General features: G+C 41.7%; 1 protein-coding gene across 1 annotated transcript in view; it reads left to right on the top strand.

Annotated features, from left to right (window-relative positions):
* Positions 1 to 14,093, top strand: part of VSIG1 (V-set and immunoglobulin domain containing 1) — a 30,785-nt gene extending 16,692 nt beyond the window's left edge. Inside the window, exons 4-8 of the mRNA XM_074962665.1 lie at positions 7,394 to 7,592; positions 9,804 to 9,959; positions 10,891 to 11,010; positions 12,539 to 12,677; positions 13,898 to 14,093. Coding sequence (XP_074818766.1) covers positions 7,394 to 7,592; positions 9,804 to 9,959; positions 10,891 to 11,010; positions 12,539 to 12,677; positions 13,898 to 14,093 — 810 coding nt within the window. The remainder of the gene's footprint in view (positions 1 to 7,393; positions 7,593 to 9,803; positions 9,960 to 10,890; positions 11,011 to 12,538; positions 12,678 to 13,897) is intronic.
* Positions 14,094 to 14,428: the final 335 nt, after the last annotated feature.

Here is a 14,428-nt window from a genome sequence, read left to right as displayed (position 1 = left end):
GAAACCGCAGCCACGTGCAGCGATTTTTAATGTTTACTGCAGAGAATTAACTGTGTGCGAAACTCATGGTCATGTTACTCAAGACTTATTCCTGAGGAAGATGTGACAATGAGGGCACAGAAAGGAGAAGAGTAACTTATACTGATCTGGCATTCTGTGTGGCAATTTCTGACATCATTTACACTGATGCAAATGCTAAGTAGCTCTGAGGTCAATTGAAAGCAGAATTTAGTCTTTTTTGGTACTCAAGCACTTTGACTGAACATAATGAGTCTGCTGCTCCACTTATGCTGGTGTAAATCAGGAGTAATTCCAGTGAAGTGGTGTAAAAATAGTGTGAGTGTGGATTAGGCCCAATGTTTCTCATTTTCATCTCACAGACACTGATGCAATTGACTTAATGGAGCTGTAAATCCTAGTAACGCCATTAAAATCAATAGAGTAACATTAGTGTGAGAGGAGAATGATGTCCCATGCTATTGTTTTTGTAACTACAGCTTCTCAAAGCCCTGGTCTACACTAGGACTTTAGGTCGAATTTAGCAGCATTAAATCGATGTAAACCTGCACCCGTCCACACGATGAAGCCCTTTATTTCGACTTAAAGGGCTCTTAAAATCGATTTCCTTACTCCACCCCTGACAAGTGGATTAGCGCTTAAATCGGCCTTGCCGGGTCGAATTTGGGGTACTGTGGACACAATTCGACGGTATTGGCCTCCGGGAGCTATCCCAGAGTGCTCCATTTTGACCGCTCTGGACAGCACTCTCAACTCAGATGCACTGGCCAGGTAGACAGGAAAAGAACCGCGAACTTTTGAATCTCATTTCCTGTTTGGCTAGCGTGGCAAGCTGCAGGTGACCATGCAGAGCTCATCAGCAGAGGTGACCATGATGGAGCTTCAGAATCGCAAAAGAGCTCCAGCATGGACCGAACGGGAGGTACGGGATCTGATCGCTGTATGGGGAGAGGAATCCGTGCTATCAGAACTCCGTTCCAGTTTTCGAAATGCCAAAACCTTTGTCAAAATCTCCCAGGGCATGAAGGACAGAGGCCATAACAGGGACCCGAAGCAGTGCCGCGTGAAACTGAAGGAGCTGAGGCAAGCCTACCAGAAAACCAGAGAGGCGAACGGCCGCTCCGGGTCAGAGCCCCAAACATGCCGCTTCTATGATGAGCTGCATGCCATTTTAGGGGGTTCAGCCACCACTACCCCAGCCATGTTGTTTGACTCCTTCAATGGAGATGGAGGCAATACGGAAGCAGGTTTTGGGGACGAAGAAGATGATGATGATGATGAGGTTGTAGATAGCTCACAGCAAGCAAGCGGAGAAACCGGTTTTCCCGACAGCCAGGAACTGTTTCTCACCCTGAACCTGGAGCCAGTACCCCCTGATACCCCTGATACAGTACCCGAGTTAATGCACTTAATGCACTTCTGTGGGGACACACACACTCGAATATATAAAACCGATTTCTAAAAAACCGACTTCTATAAATTCGACCTTATTCCGTAGTGTAGACATACCCAAAGTAAACAATACAGGGCAAAATTCTGTTCTCAGTTACATTGGGGTAAGTCTAGAGTGACACATTTGCTGTTATTAATGTACACCAGTTTAAATGAGGTTGGCCCATTCATACTAGAGACAGGCCTGTACTAAACCACTTTATCCAAACACCTGAACTTTGGGGGCATTAGGATCCGGATTCAGATCCTAACTCTGCAACGCAGGTCTACCTCTAAACATCAGTAAAACATTCTTAATTGTGGTAAAATATGAATCAACATTAGCAGAAGTAGGAAAGCACAGATTCTTAGAGGAAAGCAGGACCTTTAAGGTACGTCTACACTGTAGCTGAAGGCAAATCTCCCAGTCTGGATAGACAGACTCGCGCTAGCAAGGGCTTCTTGTCTACTCCCACTGCACTTATCGACTTGCTTTATATGTTTCTATCAGCTTGATCAGTTTCCCAGGGATGCCATACACTCTCAAAACCTATCATAACCCTTTCTACCAAATGCTACCAAAAGCTTGTTTGAAGTCTATAAAGGTGTTGTAGCAGGTTTGGTTGTGTTCTGTGCACTTCTCCAATATCTGTCTTATCACAAATAGCTGATCTATTGTACTTCATCCTAGTCTAATCTGGTCTCTCCCTCTGCAATCATCACTTCCACCTATCTCTCTAGTCTCCTCTGCAATGCTTTTCTCAGCTCTCTCAATACATTGATTTCTCTGTAGTTCTTGCACTCATTCTGATCTCCTTTTTAATAGATTGGTACTATTATAGCTTTCCCCCATTCACTCAGCACTTGCTCTTGTTTGTAAATCTTGTTGAATAGCCTGTACATCACCTTTATCATGTGTCCCTCACCTGCCTCCAGCAGTTATGTCATCACTTTCTGGCACCTTTTTCTTTTTCAAATTTCCTATCGAGATCTTTACTTCTAAGAATTCCAACATCTGCTCTCCCTCATTTGTAATGGAGAGCTTTTCCAGGACCTTTTCATCTACTGTGTTCTGCAAATTGAACAGCTCTTCAAAATATTCTTTCCATTCCTTATTCTTTGCTTATTTTCCCACATTTGTCTTTCACACTGATATCTTCAACTCATATATCTTGCTTCGTTCTCTTGTTTTGCTTTGCGTATTCTGCTTGTTTACACTGTTCACCAAAGACCATGTTTTTCTGGATATCTTGCTCCTTCAATTTGTCCATGTGATAGTTCTTAGCTCTCAGCACTTTTTTGGTTGCTCCCAACCTCAACCTTATTGACGCCAGCACTAATTTATGATCCAATCTGATATTAGCCACAAATGATCGGCACGACAACACACTCAATTTCTATCTGCGAGTCACAAACATAAATTCTGTCATGTTCTTCATTTGCCCATCAGGTAATATCCACGTCCACTTCCTCTGCATCTTTATTTGCTGAAATAGCTTGTTGGTTATCACCAGGTTGTTCCTTAGGCAGAAATTTAATAGCTCTTCTTTTTAATTTTCTTCAGCAAGTCCAAATCTGGCCACTGCTCCAGCCCAGGAATTCTAGGCCGAACCTACTTTCGGATTAAAATCTCCTATCACCAATAATGTCTGTCTTGAAACGACTAGTATTGCTTTCTGTAGATTATTATAAAATTTGTCAGTTTCTTCCTGAGTGCTGCTGAGGTGAATGAATATACTTGTACTATTGAGAATGCACAGGATTTGATTCTGAATCCTGCCTTCAATGTACAAGGAGATATCATCTTAAATGCCATAAGAGCCTGGTTTGCCGTTGGCTTTGGCACCAATGTGACTTTGTCCCAGCGTCCACCATCTTCTCTTCCCAATGTCAATATCCTGTGTTCATTGTAGTAGAATTCTCCTTTGCATTCCTATCTCATTTTGCATAGACTGACAATTTCCCACTCATATCTTATCAACTCATGCATTATTACTGCAAGGTGCTCCAGCCTGGTATAATGTTCTTACATTCCATGTTCCAATAAATGTCTTCTCCTTTTGAGTCCATTACATAATTCCCTGTTCTGCATGTAGCTATGTTTGTTCTGATCACATCCTTTTCACCCCAATTCAATTTCTGAGCAGTGAACACAGCCCTGGTTTGTCTGGGTGACAACCAAGCCAGCCTACTTTTGTTTCTCTTTCCATTTTTCATTCGGTTTGTGTGGTCTAATATTCACCAAGTGTTCAACCACAACTCCTTGGCTTTGTGGTTGACCAGCATATTGTAATCTAACTGTAACAGTGCTCTGAGCTAGCCACTAGCTTGCTCCTGTGCTGTTTCTGCCAATATTATCCTTTGGAACTTGGTTTGCTGGTTTCACCTTAGGAGATTTCATACACTTGAGAGCCAAGCGTGCCCTTTCACTAGCAGTTGTTGCCGCTAGCTACCCAATACGTTTAGCATGCCAGCTACTCAGAGGTGGTACCTTTTGAGCTTACCCCATATACAACCTACTCTGTTACATTGGTGTTAATCAGGAGAGACTCCAAATTCATGACTCTGGTGTGAGACAGGTATGAATGAAAGTAGATTCAAGTTTATGCATGCTCCACCTTTCTTCTGAGGCTATTGAGTGACACTACAAGGCAGATGTGTCAAAAGTATCTGTGTTCTGTTGTAACCTTGACCTGTAAATATATTTTGAGGAGCTGTAGTAGGTTCTAAGCAAGTACAGTCATTAAATAAGCAGCAAAAATAGAGGCCAGAATGATTTATATGATATATGCACCAGTGGTTTGTGGAGAGAGAGATGTATCAAAAAGAGTTTTCAATTCTTATCTCACATATATGAATAAGAGCATCTACAGGTATATTAGCTAAGAGGAAAGAGCAGCAGTCAATGCTTATACTTCAGGGGATACACGTGTAGTCAGGAAGAACTTCCCCTCCCATGACACAGTACTGCAAACGCAGGTATATAATGACCATTTAAAATCTACCTCTGAAGCATCCGCTATTCAATGTCACACTAGATGCCTCATTAGTCTGTTGCAATAAAACAATTCCTGCATTAATCTTAGTGACCGCAGCTCACCTCATCAGTTAACCATAGAAACAAAGAAAAATATTATTTGCATAGATAATGGCCCAGATCTTCATAGGTGTTTAGTCACCTAAATACCTTTGAGCATCTGGGCCTATGCGGGTAATAAAGACTGAGGTGTAGATCAGCAAAGCTCAGCTTGTCTTTATTATAGCATGCAGAGCTCAGCGCTCGCTCTTCTCTTCTCCCTACCCACCCCTTCTCCCCCAGCTATACTCCCATTTGAGCTCACCTCCTACCCAATTAACTTCCTGATAAGGGGCACACCTGCAGTTGCTTTAACATCAAAGCTTTCTATCATAGAATATCAGGGTTGGAAGGGACCTCAGGAGGTCATCTAGTCCAACCCCCTGCTCAAAGCAGGACCAGTCCCCAATTTTTGCCCCAGATCCCTAAATGGCCTCCACAAGGATTGAATTCACATCCCTGGGTTTAGCAGGCTAATGCTCAAACCACTGAGCTATAACTCCCCCAACATAGTGTTATTGTACATAGTGTTATTCCTGCCTGGGATGGTTGAGAGAGTAAAGTTTGGCAGAATCAATGGCAGGAAAAGCTGTGGTCTATTTTAACTCACATTTTGAGTTCTGTTCTCTGCCTGACAATGCTTCAGGTTCTAGATGTATTCTGAGGGAAAAATAAACACCCTCAGGGTAAAATCCTGTCCCCCACTGACTTCAGTGGGGCCAGGATTTCACCCTTAATGTGTTTTTATCCCTCTTCATAGCTAGAATGAAGATGTTGTTGCATTTATGATAGTGCCATGCTGTGGGAATACAGTAGCTGCTATAGCACAGCAGGTACACAGCCTGGGTTTTGACCTTCATTGAAAAATCTTATCATTGTATTAACCAACTGTACTTTGGCAGTTTTGGGGTGTAGCTTGCCTTAAGCTAACAAAGACATCCAGATAACATTGATTAAAGACTTCAGTCAACAGTGCGTCAGGGTGCACAAGTGTTTATTTTTTCTTCAAAATACAATCTACGGATCTGCAAGGCAAATGGAATTGTGCTTATTGTCTGGGGGGTGGGGATTCATAGCATGAACTAAAGCTGATTGGAAATCTTTGGCAAAATAAAATTTTGATGAGTCAGAAGCAAATGGAACTTGACCAAAATTTGTGAAACTTTCCCTCACACACTTTTCAACCACCTCTCGTAATAAGCCAACTGTCAGTCCAGCAGTGACAAATATTATTGTATCATTGTTCCTGAAACACAGTTGATATGAAAGATGCTATACTAATTAAGGGCCCAATCCTGTAAACACAGCTGGACATATTAATATTGCTGACTACCATGGGAAGACCCACTAAAACAATGGATCAGCTCATTATGCCTGGAGCACATTGTTTACAAGAAGAGCCCCTCAAGTTGTACATTGCCAATTAGTCATGGGTCAGCATTTATCAAAGTAGGAATAGAGTAGAGCACTACAAATTCCAAGCTGTAGCACTGTTATGCAGGAGTATTATTGTTAAACTCTGGATAAAAATGGCAACTGTTTCAATATGTCTTTCATAGAAGTTGATTTTTTTCAGTACACTGTTTTATAATAGAACTAAACAGGGCTGAGTGTGACTAGTCTATCAGAACTTTTTACATTCCTAAACCAAACCCATCACCATGGGGTCTGAGATATCAGTAGTCCTAGATAGACTGAAGGCCTAAGATTCAAACCACCACCATCCACAATGGGCCCAGTTCTACATTTCATTCGAATCAATGGAGGTTTTGCTGTAGACTTTTATGGGAGCAAGTTCAGTCCATAAGTCTGTGGAAGCCACTCTGGCTCTCACATTGCTGTAAATCAGGAGTAACACTACCAACGTCAATAGAGCTCATCTGAATGTACAACAGTAAGTCTCTTATTTGAGGGAAGATGCTGGATGTTTGAAAGACAGATGCAAATCCCCACAATGTGCCCAATATGTCAATAATTTCCCATTAGATGGAGAAGTTACTCCTGACTTACATCCCTACAGCATATTGGGAAAAGGAAAGAGCTGGGGCCTGCCTGAGCGTCTCTGAGAATAGCCCCACCCCTGCATGACACTGATGGGGACGGAAACGTTTTGATTGCGTGTCTGGTACTTTTATTGTATGTATGGCACTCCAATGGCTTGTGGTAGACACCTCTGCCCTGTATTGTGATTGCCTCCACATTTACTGCAAACATAGCTGGTCTCTGGTTTGCTTACCCTTGTGTTTTGTCTTTCTGCATTAGCCAGTCTTAGCGATCTTTAATTAGATGCACTTCACCTCTTTTACTGCTTGCTTACACTTTCATTTAGAAAGCAGAGTTTTCACTAACCCTGCAAATATCCATTTTTCTTTGCAATGGCAATTCCATTTCTTATGATAATCTTGTACTGGCCATACATGATAATCTTGTAACAGGACGTATTATCAGTTACATTACAAATAATTTGCCCCCTAATTAGCCCTTCTGTTAATTGTACGTAACTTAGCTTTATTACTTAGGTGTGTAACATAATAGTCCATAATCTTGCCTGGCAGTTGGTTTCTTGTAAAGAAAATATGCCTTTCCCAAATATCCCACTCTATTTCTGCAGTTCCCACAGTGTATTAGCTACTAGACACACACCCAGAATGACCCAGTCCCTGCCCTGAGGAGCTTATCATCTAAGAATATGATTAGAAATTTAGATTGCAATGTACAGCATGGTTTTAATCACAGGTTTCTTTACAGGGAATTGGGCATAAGATGGCTTTGCTTCTTTTGAAATTTCTTTGTATTTGACATAGCAACATCAAACAAAATGCAATTAGCTCACTTCTTAGTTAATTAACGATCTGTTTTGTGTCACAGATCTATTATTTTCAGAATGGACAGGCTTATGAGTATGGAGAGTTCAAGAACAGAATAAATGGGACAACAAACCAAGGAAATGCATCAATAACAATCTCCAACATGCAGCCGTCGGACACCGGGTTCTATACCTGCGAAGTTTTCAACCCGCAAGATTCAAATGGACGGAACCAGAAATCAGTGGCTGTCAGTGTACTGGGTAATTTATTTTGCATTGTGTTTACATGTTGCTTTATCACACAGTGTTGAATTGGGATTCAAAAATGCACCACAGGGTACCCAAGAGAATAATGTAATGGGGAGTGGATGCGAACATTGGCATCTTTTGGTCAGTTAGTGCAGTGGGCCCCCTGGAGCTGTGCGATGCAGTAACCATCATGGTAAAGAAACAGGACTTATTTTAATTGATAGAAAGAAGATTCTTTTTCCAGGCTGCTGGACACAGACAGAGCCAGTGGTGTTCTCCACCTCCTAGACAAACAGCACCCGTGCTGCCTCATGTGAGCACACAGGGTCTCTGGGTATTTCTACACTGCAGCTGGAAGTAAGCCTCTCAGAGCAGGTAGACAGATTCGTGCCAGAGGGGCTCAAGATGGCATGCTAAAAATAGCAGTATGGTCTGAAACCTGTCCGTATGGACATTGTGGCTTGGGCTGGACTTCAGGCTTTTGGGAGGTTCACTCCCAGCTGCATGTAGACCCACCCTCTTAATCCTGGCCTGGATGAAGCAACCATGGAAAGGACTGCTGACTACACTGCCAGTGGAACATTGCTCACCCCTAGTGAACAGGGTGACATGTTCATGCTGAAACCTTTGCTCAACTAATAACTACACTCACCTGTCCTAATGGCCAGTAAAATCTGAGTTGCCATGGGAGTCCTCCATGTAAACCTTGCTGCATTATAGAGCCACCTATTATAATGGCCAGAGAAATATACATCCCTTTGGTAGCTGTTACTACCCAGCTTCACTGGGTAGTAATTAAAACACACTTTTAGTTGGGAACCACAACCACACCCTGAAAACATTACCTGAGCTAGGGTTGCTGGCCTAGGCTTTAAGGCGGAGCCCAACGTTTTAAAATTTGGAAGCCTAAAGCAGCTGTGAAAAGCAGGCCACTTTTTGATATAGTTTTAGGCCCCCACATCTGAAAATGCTGGCCATAGCAACTTGCCTAAGGCCACACAGATAGTCATTGGTGGAGCCAGCAGTAAAATCCAGAAGTCCTGGTTCCATAAACAGTCCAAATGCTGCCTCTCTATTAAAAAGTCTAATCAATGTAGCTCTCTGTTCTGTGGTGTGTACAGAGTACACATCAGCTGAAAGAAAGCAATAGTTCAACCCTGAACAGATAGTTGAACAAGTATGAAAAGCAATGAGAGAAGAAAAATTTTACTTGCTAACAAGATAAATGTTAATACTAACCCCATCTAACAACTATCCACATACTCTCTGGATAGTTGATTAGAATGCGAAGTCACTGCATATGTGAAAATGGCTCCAGCTGTATCATTTGTCTATACAGAAGAGACAATTAAAGGCAAATGGAGATAAATCCACTGGAAGAAACAAATTTTCAAAGCACAGATATTAAAACCATCCTAAAAAACAAACCAAGCAGCAGTTACTCTGCAGCAGAATAATAAACGAGAGCATATATGAGTTTGACTCAAAGCTTGAAAAATGGGATTGACGTTTTCCCTAGAAAAGCAAGCATCACTGCTTGTACTTATACAGACAAAAACTGGGCCAGATTAATCACTGGTGTAATTCCACTGCAGTGGAGTTACAGAAGAGGCCCACAACAATATGTTTAAATTGTGTTAAATGGGTGACACGAGCAAGCAAACACAGGAAATTAAAAACAAAACAGGTGTCGTTCAGAGTAGGATATGACTGAGTACCAAAACAGAAAGGTAGCATTTTGCACAGGTGTCAATGACTTTACAGGTGCCAAGCAGTGAAGAATCAGGCTATAGATCTTTGCACTCATATGGAATAGACCCACTTACACCATAAATTACAATCCCATGAGACAGAAAGTGATTTGACTGGGATGAAAAGTGACAGTCATAATATAATTGAAATAACTGATAGTCTTTTCCATCAAGAAGTAATACCTTACAGCCTTTATAAAAGTATTTAGTAGGATAAACACCATGAAAGGCAGTAAGAGTTTTCCCCTGACTGTTCACTTTTCTTTATTGCTGCTCATGTCTATGTGGGAGAGATTGTGGTCAGACTACTGGGCCAGGATCTGATCTGTTATTCTGGTGGAAATCTAAAACAACATCACCAAAGTCAATAGATTATTTACACCAGTGTAACAAAGTAGAATTTGGTCTAGCAAGATTTTGGCCCAAAATTTGTGCCCATGGTCTAACTATTTTTCCTGCTGTTATTTTACAGTCAAACCTTCGCAGCCTCACTGTAGCTTACGGGGAACCCCTGAGACAGGCCACCTTGTCTCTCTCTCCTGCTATTCTGAAGAAGGGATGCCTGTGCCTACATACCAGTGGTATAGAGTATCAGGGGAGACCCTCAAACCCATGACAGAACAACTCAGTGAGTAACTTCCTCAGTACTAGTGTGTAACGTGCAAGACCTAGAGTGTGATGGCTTGAACCATGCCGTCAATATAGAAAAGAATGCATTTCCCCCCTTTGTGTGCAATAATGTGGATTGAATTTATTTTTACCTATCAAAACTTACTAACAGCCATTACATAAATCATTAGCCTGGTTTTGTTGATTTTACAATATATAATGCTGCTGGCCTCAGAGAAGATAATTGTGTAAAAAAAAAAATTCCTACCTGTGATACTAATGACACCTCAGCGCATTAAAATGAAAAGAACTACAACAATCTAATTTACTGATTTTTTTGTTTTTTTGGAGTGAGTGAGATGCAAATTTATACTAAACTTATACTCAGTGGAACTCAAATTGTAGTTTTGTTTTCTAGGCCCCTGCATCACACAGACAGAGAGTATCTTGATTCCTCTTTGGTGATTTTGGTCAGGTGCCAGTGAGGTTATCTTAGCTTCTTAACCCTTTACAGGTGAAAGGGTTTTTCCTCTGGCCAGGAGGGATTTAAAGGTGGTTAGCCTTCCCTTTATATTTATGACAGCCCCCATTGTGAAAACACTTAAGCATGTGCATAACTTTACACCTGCAGAGATCCCATTGGCTTCAATGGTATTACCCAAATGAGTAAAATTACATCCTTCTGTGTTTGCAGGATAGGGGACCTGGTTCTCATACACTTAATGTGATGCTGCAGAGTTCTCTGTAAAATGTTGGAACAATTGTTTTCAAAGAAGATAAATGGTTCTAAATAGATTTGTTTTTAAGGAAATCCCTTTATTTAAATGCTGCAAAATTTACAATACAACCTCCCATGCCTTGTACTAATCATGATTCTTATTCAGTAAAGACAAGTAATTACCCATATAGTATATAAACACGCATGTTCATATGTTTTCCATTTGTCACAGATACAAAAACTGGGCTTTTCATTATTGGTAATCTCACAACCTTTGAAACCGGATACTACCGGTGCACAGCTAGTAACAGCCTTGGAAACAGCAGCTGTGAAGTTGACTTGTCTGCAGCACGTGAGTTCACCATATGAATGGAATAAAATATGCTTTACATACAGCATAATCAGAGCGACAAAAAGAGTTAACATTTTTTTAAAGGTAGATTGTTTTGGAATAAGAATTGGGTTGGTGGTCAGGAGGTCCTCAGTTCTCAACTCAACTGGGCCTTGCGTGGCTTTGGGAAAGTCATTTAACCTCTCTGCCTCCATCTTCCTCCTGTAAAATGGGCGTACTAATGTATACTTAGCAACATACCTCACAGGAGCGTTGTGAGGCTTAATTAGTTAATGTTCCTAAACTACTTTAAATAGCTAATACACTATACAAATGCCAATATAACACCACACCCTGGACTGGGTTGTCAGCAGCAGGGATTTGAATCCAGAACCTCTGGATCTATAACTACGAGCTTCTATAGTATGAGTTAACGGATAGACCTAGCGCTGTTAGATGGAGGGCTGTAGCAGCCTCACAAACCTTTATGTGGTTCAGTCAGTAGAGGGGGACACAGAGCAACGCTGAGTAAGCATCCTGAGTTACACACACCTCCTATCTAGGGAGATCCACCCATTTCAAATCTCTGCATGGATCGCCACTTTGTAATTCTCCATCCCTGGGTGGTTTGTAAGCAGTGGGGACTGAAACTTGGACCTCTGGATCTAAACACGAGTCTCTAATTGGCTTTGAGCAACCAGATCCAGGCCTTAGGTCTATTGACTTCAAGCTCACAATCCCAATGGGGCCTAGAACACTTTACAAACACCACTGAAATGCTCCCGTCTATGGAGCGGAGTGTTGCAGCTGTTTAATAGTGCAACATTAGGCTGGAAAGAAAGAAGAGCACCTTACCCCTATTGTTCTCAGCCTGTGGCCTATCAGAGCTCTGTGTGATCTTTCCTGTTAGTCAGTAGAATTAAATGTTCTGAGAACGGAGCAATAGGGGCTTGGGGTGGGTCCTTGAGATAATTTCTCTCTTAAGTGGTCTGTAAAATAAAAAAATTGCCTTGCTCAAATGAAACTACCAGAGAGATGTTGGTAGGTAGACTGTAACGATATGAACTGGAACTTGGATAGGACACCAAGGCTAACACCCATGAAAATGACCTAGGATCCTTAGTGATCATAGATAGGCAGGGCTTGCATTTTATATCTAATCAGAAAATGGGAGATAGAGGCTATCCAGAATTAAAATCTTGTTTGCAAGGGTTGTAGAGCCAAACAGCCCTCCATATTGTCAAACAGCAAACATCTTCTCTCTCCTGTAGCCAGTCATAAAAGTGGGGAATGGATTATTTAGGTTTGTTGAGCCTCCCACTTCTCTCTCCGTCTGCTTGGGTAGAGAACAGCTAGCAATATAGTGCCACCTAGCAAGAAGCTGGGAGGCAAAGAATAGTGAAAGCCTGACTACCCCTTTCCTGAAAGCATGGATTTTAGTTCTCAGCTCTTTGAGCCCAATATCTTCTTTCCATCTGGTACCCCTTCAATGGGATTATCTCTATACTGGTGGCTTTTTAAAATTAACACTGTGCACATATTTTTCCAGATTCAGAAGGTGGTCTCATTGCTGGAGCATTAATTGGAGCAATTCTGGGAGCAGTTGTTATCTGCATTATTGTCTGGTTTTTAACCAAGAGGGAGAAGAAAAAGGAGACAAAAGAGAAAGCAGCAAATAGTGAAATGCAGTAAGAATTTTTGTTTGCTTGATTGTAAGACAAACATTTCCTGACCAACCCCCTCAATAGAGATGGTCAAGATGGATCCAAAACCAAAACTACTCTACCGCAAACGTTTCTTTGGAACTAAGTCAAATATGGTGCAATAACATTTACAAAGTAAGACTATTTATTTTTGTCTCACTTTGAAACTGTTATTTATAGCTTCTTGCAGTGTTGGTGTACCTGTGTTGATCCCAGGATATCAGAGAGACAAGGTGGGTGAGGTATTATTCTATTCTTTTTCGTCTCACTCCTGTTTAAAAACCTGACAATAATGCAGCAATACCTCACCCACCTTGTCTCTCTCATTATAGCTTCAACAGGAGAGATTGAGGGAGTGCCACATCAAAATATCCCATAGCTCAGTGGCTAGAGCACTTTCCTGAGAGATGTAGGAGACCCTATTCAAATCCTTTTCCTCTTTGAGGCAGAGGTGGATATTGAACCTGGGTCTCCCATATCCCAAGTGAATGCTCTAAGCACTGGCTAAAAGTTATAAGGTGGGTGGCATCACCACCCCCTCCAACTGAATTGTGAATGGAAACTGATCCAGTAGGTGGCCTCTGAGCATGCCTACCAGATCACACCCTGCAGGCTGGAGAGGTGCTCCTCTTACCTGTTTTCCTCCCATTTGTGGATCGGGCTGAGGCTCATGCAGGAGACAGGCATCTGGACTCCTAGAGTGAGGCAGCAGTGTGCATGTCCAGAAGCAGAAACTTAGAGGCCTAGGGGAACTTTTACCATGAAAATTAAGGTGCCCAGTAGGTTTAAGTGCCTACAGGGTTAGGCAGCAGCCAAGTATGAGTGTTGTGGATCACAATGCAGCCTAAGACTGGGTTTTAGGTGCCTAAGTGACTTTGTGAATCTGGGTCCAAGTGCTCGACTAAAGCATATCTTCCAGAAAAGCATCCAGCCTTGATTTGATGTGAAGACTTCAGGATATGAAGAATCTCCCACTTCCCTTGGGAGTCTGTCTAATTAGAGTTTGTGTAGCTTTAACTTCCAGCCATTGTATCATAATACTTTTATATACAATGGGGAGCTCAAGGTGCTAGTGTGTAATATAATAAATCATACTATAGCCATTAGGTCAGGGTTTTCTAAGATGTTCCTTTTGGGAGGCTCTATTATAGGGAGGATTTCAATTTGTTATTAATTAGTCTAACCCTCATCTTGCCTTCCTGTAGACCAATGTCTCAGAAACAACAGGCAAATGTCGAATATGTTAATATACCCACCCAAGAAAATGAGTCTGTTGCCACAGCTACACCAAGCAGAGACGCTAATGCAGCCAGTGAATACTCTACTTCTAAGGAAGTTGCTGCCTCTGGAGTGCCTGAAAATGATGAGATGCAAGGAGTGGAGACACAAGCAAGAGCCTAAAAATTCTACTGCAATTTCCTTATCTGCTATGGACCCCATCTTCAAAAATGTTGGTATTGAATTAAGGCAGGAAGGAGTGTGGTTATAACCCACACACCTGCATTTGTGGTATTAATCACAAGGCAGGAGTTTGAAGGGCATGCCTTCAACCATCCCAGAAGTACGCATATCCTGGCCTCATTTTTCAATTTTGTTATTGCACTTATTAACTATCTAGCTATGACTGTGTACCAAATATGAATGACAGCATAGCTAATGTCTCCATTTATCCAACCCATTTGAGAATATTAATTTTAAATGGGTTTGGAAAGACAGACAACACTGGAGCTTTCTTC

The sequence above is a fragment of the Natator depressus genome, chromosome 9 (genome assembly GCF_965152275.1).
Source record: "Natator depressus isolate rNatDep1 chromosome 9, rNatDep2.hap1, whole genome shotgun sequence".
NCBI classification, from domain to species: Eukaryota; Metazoa; Chordata; order Testudines; family Cheloniidae; genus Natator; species Natator depressus.
The sequence above is the reverse complement of the archived record's forward strand: the minus strand, read 5'-3'. Positions and strand labels throughout refer to the sequence as shown.